General features: G+C 46.8%; 1 protein-coding gene across 1 annotated transcript; it reads right to left on the minus strand.

Annotated features, from left to right (window-relative positions):
• Positions 1-3804: 3804 nt before the first annotated feature.
• LOC121871646 (extensin-like) lies at positions 3805-8863 on the minus strand. The gene is made up of 3 exons (XM_042374055.1): positions 8852-8863; positions 4748-5912; positions 3805-3854 (listed from the first exon to the last, which is right to left on the minus strand). Exons 1-3 carry the CDS (start codon positions 8861-8863, stop codon positions 3805-3807), a joined length of 1227 nt encoding a protein of 408 aa, XP_042229989.1.
• Between the last annotated feature and the right edge of the window lie 245 nt (positions 8864-9108).

Raw genomic sequence — 9108 nt, forward strand, 5'->3', positions numbered from 1 at the left:
GGAAAAATATTATTGTTTTAGGAGAGGGAAGCTATTAAGTTTTTCTTGGGAAAGGAAAATACTGCGGATTTATTTTTTTGGATGTGAGGGGAGATTTTTATTATATTTTTTTTAATGGGAGGGGAAGGAGGGAAAGATTTCGTTTTATTTGTGGAGGGGAAAATAATGAATCTTTACGGGGAAAAAAGAAAACCATTCGTTTTTTAGGGGCGTGGGGAAATATTGCCTTTTCTTGGAGGGTAAAAAATATTGCGTTCTTTAGTAATTGACTTTATTTTTTTTTTACGGGAAAACATTAATAGCAGACTCTTCTGTTTTATAATTTGCTATAGAAAGTTTTCATACAGATTATTTTAAGATTATTTTACAGTATTGACATTCATTGGTCATTTGCATATTATATTTACAGTTTAGTATTTTGTTCAGAGATTATTGTTTGCTATACTGTATATATATTTATAAAGTATATATGTGCATTTACTATTGTTGTAACATATTCAGACTTTATTATTGTGTTATATTAAGGAATTATATATTTTTTATATCTTTACTGATTATTTATTTTTTTAATTAGGATTTTTTTTATATAATTTTAACTTATATTTTTGCTATTTGGGAATTATATCTCTGTTATACTGTATTTAGGTAAAGAAGAAGACAAGTGATAACAAAGATGGTGAATAGGAGGAGTAATAAAGATGGAGATAATAGAGAAGTCGCAATAAAGATGGAAAGAAAGGTAGTGGTGGAGATGGTTAAGGGACTGAGTAAGGTAGTGGAGAAATGGAGGAAGGATAAAGATAATATTAGAGAAAGTAATGAGTAAAAAGAAGGGAGAAAGAAGAAAAATTAAAAAAGACGAAGAGAAGTGGCAATAACAGTGGGTAGAGAAGAAAACCAATAATAAAAGACTGAGAGACAAAGGAAGGAATAAACAGGATGGCGAAAGAGAAGAGCAAAATGAAGATGAGAATAGAAGAAAAGACCCGATACAGATAGAGATGAGAAAAGACGGAGAAAGGAAGACGTGATAAAGATGGAAGAGACAGTACTAAATAACAGGATAATGAGCACAAAGCAGAGGTCAGTTGTAATCAATATCCGGTGACCTTTGGAAGCTGTCTCACTGCTGCCCGGTCCGGTCTTTCCACGCCCTTACCACCCCGTTAGTGTGACCCCAGCCTCGTTAACGTGACCTTCAGTCTCGTTAATATAACCCCAGTCTCGTTAATATAACCCCAGTCTCGTTAGTGTGACCTTCGGCTTCGTTATTGTGACCCCAGTCTCGTTAGTGTGACCCTTCACCTCGTTATTATGACCTCAGGATCGTTAATGTGGCCCTTTACCTCGTTACCGTGACCCCCAGCATCGTTAATGTGAACCCCAGCATCGTTAATGTGAACCCCCTACCTCGTTAATGTGGCCCTTTACCTCTTTAATATGATCCTCTACCTTGTTAATGTGACCCCCAGTATTTTAGCACTGTATTACCCCCACCTCGTTAAAAGGATCCGGGATATAAAAAGATCAGGGAGAATAGCATAAATTTGCCTACCGAGAGAGATCTATTCGGGTATGTCAGTGTTTCGTCCTTGCTAGAAATTAAGTTTAATCCAGTGATTTTGTTTAATTGCCGAGATCACGAAGGCAGTGAGATAATATATAAACGAATGGCTGTTAAACGTCGTAAGATTGTGTGAGAATTTGACGCCTAAAACAATTCTGAACAAGGTTTTATATGGTAAGTTTCTTGTAAATTTGCAAATAGCTTGGCGGAGCTTCTCAGGAGTTTTACCCCCCCCCCCTTATTTTACCTGAAGATTAGACACCCCAACGTATTTCTCCTGGAGATTAGACACCCCAACTTATTTCACCTGAAGATTAAACTACTCAGCGGGGTTAGGTTAGGTTAAGGTAATTTAATGTTAGGTTAAGTTAGTGTCATGGTGTTTAACCTGCAGGTAAAATCCGGTGGGGTGGTTAATCTTCAGGTAATCGGCTTCCTCATTTCTCCTCTTCTCTCTTTCTCCTCTTTGCTTCTCTTTCTCTTCTCTTTTCACCCTCTCCTCTTCTCTTTCTTTCATTTTTCTCTCGTCTTTCTCCTCCTCATTTTCTTTGTATTTGTTCCTCTTTCCTGTTCCTCCTCCCACTCCTCTTCTTTTTTTACCCTTCCTCTATCCACTTTCTCCTCCTCTTCTTTATATCTCTTCCTCTCTCTCCCTCTCATCTTCTTTCTCTCCTCTTTCCGCCTCCTCTTGTTTCTTCCTCTTTATTTCTCCCATTTCTCTTCCTTTCACCTGTTTTGACTTCTCCTGAATCACTTTTAATCCTTCCCCATAGTAACTAAGAGGACCTCCCCTCTTCCTCCTCCCTCCTCCTCCCTCCCTCCTCCCTCCTTCCTCCTCCCTCCTTCCTCCCTCCTCCTCCTCCCTCCCTCCTCCCCTCCCTCCTCCTCCTCCACCCTCGAGCTACCTGTGGTCTTTGGAGGTAGTTAATAAAGTAATTCACTGCCTATTACCTCTTACTAACACTAATTTTGACCTTAATGAGCTTGAGATAGGATGCTCGTGGAAGTCCCGTCGTCACCCGTCTATCTACAACTGAGAGATGGGGTGCTCGTAGGGGAAGACCCGTCGTCACCGTCTATCTACAACTGAGGGGAGATGGGGTGCTCGTAGGGGGAAGACCCGTCGTCACCCGTCTATCTACAACTGAGGGGAGATGGGGTGCTCGTAGGGGGAAGACCCGTCGTCACCCGTCTATCTACAACTGAGGGGAGATGGGGTGCTCGTAGGGGGAAGACCCGTCGTCACCCGTCTATCTACAACTGAGGGGAGATGGGGTGCTCGTCGCCTGGTAATTGTCAACAGTAACTAGAGACCCACGAGCCGTAGTGTCCACTTGGAGCAACAAATGATGGAGTTGGACATAGATTTGAAAGAGATCATCCAGAGACGATTCCTACACAGTTTCAGTAAAATTGAGTACTATTTTTTGTTTTTTTATTATTATTATTTTTTTGTTTTTTTGGGGGGGGGGTATTTTCTGTATCTAGTCATAACAATTATCTTGAATGGCGTACGCTGATGCTGAACACAAGCTAGATAGATAACCACCTATAGAACGCTTCTGGATAAGTACATGAAAACATTATTTTGAGGAATTGAAAGTGTGAAGAATTGAGGAACGAGCTGGCAGACGATGGCCAGCCGACCATACCAGTAGTGTAACCAAGTAGCAAATTAAGCAGCTCTCATTAACGCCTTGGGTACAGGGGGTGTCTCGGTGCTGAATAAAATCGTCCGGCGTTAGCTAATTAAAATATTAAAAGTGGCGTCCCCGTAATGAAGGGGTGAGTGGAGGTAGTCTACTGAGTGGCGAAACATCCCATAAAACGGTCTGCCCAAATTACTATTCACTTCACCTCTAATATACTGTACTAAAACGTAAATGAATTGTTGACATAACTATTATTTTCCTCGTTAATTTATTTTAATATCAGTTAATTACTTCAAAGACATATTTATTACCTATACGTAAGCTAGTCATTATTAGTAGTCAGTACAAGCTAATGATGGCCACTACAAACAGTAATTATTATTATCATCAATATTCAGTGCAGGTAATTATTAATAGTAGTCATTACCTCATGAAGCACTTGATATTATACTTAATATCACCTAACAACATTGGACGTGTAATCAGTATGATATTTTTTCTTCATTATAATTGGTAATGGCAGAGTAATAAACAGAGATATGAATTAGAATGGCCATTATACGCTGGTTAATGCAACATATCTCCTCATTCAGTGTCACAGTCGTTGTAGGTGACCTTTGACCCGAAGCATGATCCTGTGGAGTTCTCAGTGACACATGAGTTACTTGTCTACCTTTAGTGACAGCCATGTTGTGTGTTGTATCTATTCTAATAATATTTGTGGGTTTTTCCTGGTATCGCAGTCATGTGTTAATGTCAACTGTATATGACTGTGCCTGATGTTCCCTCCTCAGCTGGAAGACATTTTACGTTAAATTAAGAGAAACAGTTTTTTACTGTCTCTACCCACAATTGAACGTCTAATTAAAAACATCCACATAACTCGGTCTTGGTAACTTATTTTCCGTTTCTTAGTTTTAACTGTCCCAACTATCGGAAAACTTCATTAAGTCGGTCACTGCGTTCGATTAGAAAAATAAATCACCGAAGCAGTCACCTGATCCGAAAAGATAAACAAGAGTTGGTCGTGTAGTTATAACAACACCTCTCCCCTGTGCACGAGGCTCCTGGGGCGGGCACCATGTTACTCCTTCATGTTTACCTACAACCATCTTCCTCACACATCTCCCGTCTGGTTATATAAGTATTCCCAGAGTCACCTTATAGGCCCCTTACCATGGAAAAACAGCGTCAGCACTAGCGATCACCAACGTCTGACTTTTCACCGCACCCCAAAAATGACATGTTTATGGAAGCAACGCCAGACGAATCTTCGCCCCTCCTCTCTCTGCTTTGTACAGAGGGATGTTATCGTCTTCATAGTGTGGGTGAGAAATTACCGACATATTTTAAACTTGTGTAAAATACTGCCATTAATATTATACATCATACATAGCATAAATCATACCGTACAGTATACATCATACATAGCATAAAACATACCGTACAGTACACCTTCATGCATACAATATTCCACTACATATCATACATACTGCACAATACACATCATAAATACTACAGAACATACGGGAGCGTGTGGGTGTGAGCAGGCGTGGCGTGGGTGTGAGCAGGCGTGGCGCGGACGTGTGGGTGTGAGCAATGCAATCATGAGCATGAGCAGAGCAGGCAGGGCGTGTGTGTGTGAGCAGGCGTGACGCGGGCTGGTGTGAGCAGGCGTGGCGTGAGCAGGCGTGGCGCGGACGTGTGGGAGTGAGCAGGCGTGGCGCGGGCGTGGGTGTGAGCAGGCGTGTGGGTGTGAGCAGGCGTGGCGCGGGCGTGGGTGTGAGCAGGCGGCGGGCGTGAGCGGCGCGGGCGTGGGTGTGAGCAGGTGTGGCGCGGGCGTGTGGGTGTGAGCAGGCGTGGCGCGGGCGTGTGGGTGTGAGCAGGCGTGGCGTGGGTGTGAGCAGGCGTGGCGCGGGCGTGGGTGTGGAGCAGGCGTGATGCGGGCGTGGTGTGAGCAGGCGCGGGCGTGTGGGTGTGAGCAGGCGACGCGGGCTGGTGGGTGGAGCAGGCGTGGCGTGGGTGTGAGCAGGCGTGGCGCGGGTGGGAGTGAGGGTGGCGCGGGCGTGTGGGTGTGAGCAGGCGTGAAGCACGCGGGCGTGTGGGTGAGCAGGCGTGGCGCGGGCGTGTGGGTGTGAGCAGGCGTGGCGCGGGCGTGGGTGTGAGCAGGCAGTGTGGGCAGGCGTGGCGTGCAGGCGCGGGCGTGTGGGTGTGAGCAGGCGTGACGCGGGCGTGTGGGAGTGAGCAGGCGTGGCGTGTGCGTGTGTGGGTGTGGAGCAGGCGTGACGCGGCGTGGGTGGCAGGCGGTGGTGTGAGCAGGTTTGACGCGGGCGTGTGGGTGTGAGCAGGCGTGACGCGGGCGTGTGGGGTGGGCAGGCGTGGCGCGGGCGTGTGGGCAGGCGTGGCGTGTGAGCAGGGCGTGGGCGTGGGTGTGAGCAGGCGACGCGGGCGTGTGGGTGCGGGCGTGGGGGTGTGAGCAGGTGTGGCGGCGTGAGCAGACAGGTGACGCGGGCGTGTGGAGCAGGCGTGACGCGGGCGTGGCGCGGGCGTGTGGGTGTGGGCAGGCGTGGCGTGGGTGTGAGCAGGCGTGGCGCGGACGTGTGGGAGTGAGCAGGCGTTGCGTGGGTGTGAGCAAGCGTGGCGCGGGCGTGTGGTAGAGGGTTAATGAGACCCGCGGATCGTGGTAGGATCACCTGTGGATCAGCAGAGATGGATTTAGGTGACGCCCAAGACGAGGTTAGGGAGGAGTTATGTGTGTTAACTCTGCCCCGTAATGTTGGTGTGGACGGCAGGCGGCTGGATGGAGGGACAGAACCTGGTCGTCTGTCTGTCTGTCTGGTTCTGTCTGTCTGTCTGGTTCTCTGATTGTCTGTCTGTGTATGGTTGTCTGAATGTCTGCCTATGTGGTTCTCTGATTGTCCATCTGTCTGGTTCTCTGATTGTCTGTATGGTTGTCTGAATGTCTGCCTATGTGGTTCTCTGATTGTCCTTCTGTCTGGTTCTCTGATTGTCTATGTCTGGTTCTCTGATTCTCTGTATGGTTGTCTGATTGTCTGCCTATCTGGTTCTCTAATTGTCCACCTGTCTGGTTCTCTGATTGTCTGCCTGTCTGGTTCTCTGATTCTCTACTTGTCTGATTGTGTCTATCTGGTACTCTGATTATCTGCCTGCCTTTCTCTAATCGTCTGTAAATGAAGTCTGGGCGGTGTTAGTGTGGTGTGGCTGTGTGTGTGTGCCTGTCTGTCTGTCTGTCTGTCTGTTTCTTTCTCTGATTGTCTCTATTTCTGATCTTCTGTGTTTCTACGATAATTTGTGTTTATCTGATCATCTGGCTGTCTTTTTCTCTGATCGTCTGTCTGCCTGGTCGTCTGGTTGTTAACGGGTTGCGTTTAAAATGTGTTCCGAACATTCCAGCTTGAAAGAGTAAAATGTTTGTAAAGGTTAAATATATAGAGTAAGAAGCTTATCCACACACACAGCTCCTCTCTCTCTCTCTCTCTCTCTCTCTCTCTCTCTCTCTCTCTCGTCATAAACATAAAGACCAAAATCCGGACGCACGCATGGACGGCTGGACGGACGAACGCACATACGGCTAGACGCACGGTCTGTTGAACTGATAAACACGCCTAGACGAACGCACGCAACAGCTAGACGCACGCACAGACGAGTGGACTGACGCACACACGGCTAGACGAACACACGCGCGGACGGCTAGACGGACGCACGCACGGCTAGACGGACGCACGCACGGCTAGACGGATACACGCACGGCTAGACGGACACACACACGGACAGTTCGACTGACGCACGGACGGCAAGACGGAATGAAAACCTCCATTTGTATCCCCTCCACCCTGGATAACTTTAGACAACTGCGAGGAAAGAGACGTAAACGATCCCCCCTCCTGCTGTGATATGAAACATTTGTATTAACATCACATCAAACATAGAATAATATCTGTTTACGCGGTCCATATCTGTGTGTGTGTGTGGATGTGACTCATATGGACCTCCCTCAAGTGCCAGGACTGTCACTAGGAGGAGGAGGGGGAGGAAGGAAGAGGGGTATTTGGTGAGGAGGAGGAGAAGGAGGAGGGGTATTTGGTGAGGAAGGAACATGGTGTGGGAGGATGGGTACGGTAGGGGTGTGGAGGTGTGTAAATAAATATATATATTATAAAGGATTAAACAAGGATTGCAACTCGTACCCACCAGCCCTCTTATGTTATATACGTGTAACTAAAGACTCACCTGGTCATTTATCCCGGATGTGATTTTAGGTAGAATCGAAATTATGGCAGGTATGGCCTTTTACATTATAGGGAGAGGCGTATTTATTATAGGTATAGCCTTATATGATTATAGGTAAGCCTTATACCGTGATAGATTGTTGCTTTGTATGATTATCGGGTATAGCCTTACTGTATATGACGGTAGGTTAGCCTTATACCGTGATATATTATTGCTTTCTATAATTATAGGTTGGTCTTATGAGGTGATACGTTATTCCTTTTATTATTGTAGCTTAGCCTTATACAGTGATAGGTAATGCCTTATGTAATTATAGGTATGTATTCTTATAATTACAGGTGTAGCCTTAATTTGTGGGTGCGATGGTGGTGTGGTTATCGTCCTGCAGGGCCGGTAGTCTGATAGTTAGGTCCTGGTGTGTTTGTCTCTGTCTGTCTGTATGTGTGTGTGTAGCTGTGTGTGTTTGCGTGTCTGTGTGTGCCTTTGTCTCTCTGTGCATGTATGTGAGTGTGTGTGTGTCTGTCTGTCTGTGTGTCTGTGGCCAGTTTCCATTGTTGCCTTTGTCTCTCTGTGCATGTGTGTGAGTGTGTGTGTGTCTGTCTGTCTGTGTGTCTGTGGCCAGTTTTCATTGTGAGTTAGTAGTATAACCACATCCCCAGAGGCTTGTCGTACGATCCTCGAGGTTCACAAGTATCCAGACAACAGGGAGGGACATGCCGTACCTATCCGGCCTCCACGTGTGTGTGTGTGCTTTATGGGTTCTCGTGGCTGATGTCTTGAGTGACTTGTAAATGGTCTTATAGTGTACTTGGCTTGAATACAGGTTACGTTGTCAACATAAATACTGCCATATGTACTGTACTTACCTTAGTCTGTCACTGTAGAAGATGAAATGTCTCTTTAATACACGTGACTCTATGAACAGGAGATGGAAGAGTGATTGAGATGGTTGGTTTGGTCGTTGTGTCCTGCTGCGGATGTGACAGGAAGTGTGTTGTGACGTCCTGGAGCCGCTGGAGTAAGACAAGGAGGAGAGTTTCACCTTGTGTTATGTATGTGGTTGACAGCTGACTGAAGTTTTGGGTCAGTTAGCCTCTCTTCCGTGTATCCTCTTTTGTCACGGCAGGACCCTTTTACCGCAGTGGAATAGGGTAGGCCCTCCCTTCCTCTTCTACCCCACCTCCACCTCCTCCTTTCCCAGCTTCCTTGTCCTCTCTATCTTGGACGCCAGGCGTGCGGGCGTAGTGTTAGGGAAGGAAAAGGTGCCCTCCGCCCCCACTCTCGCCTTTTTCTCCAGCTTTCCACGCCCTCGTCTACCACTTCAGTAGATGGGCGTGTTACCTAGAGGACATTCTACCCTACACCTTCACGCCTCCTCTACCTTAGTTACCATGCTGGCGGGCGTGCCGATATGATAAGATAGGATACCGTCACTCCGCTTTCTACCACAGTCACCGTAAGGACTTGACGAAGAAGGACCCTATTTCCTACACCTCCTCCCTTCTACGCCTCCGTCTGCCACAATCATCAGGTGGGCTATTGGATTAACAGGCTGGTGGGTTAGCGGTCTGGTGGGTTAGAGGACGGGCGGGGTGGTGGGAGGGCAGCGGGCGTGCCTGTGGGCCAAAGAAGGACATT

This window comes from Homarus americanus, unplaced genomic scaffold (assembly GCF_018991925.1).
Source record: "Homarus americanus isolate GMGI-L3 unplaced genomic scaffold, GMGI_Hamer_2.0 scaffold33619, whole genome shotgun sequence".
Classification (NCBI taxonomy): Eukaryota; Metazoa; Arthropoda; class Malacostraca; order Decapoda; family Nephropidae; genus Homarus; species Homarus americanus.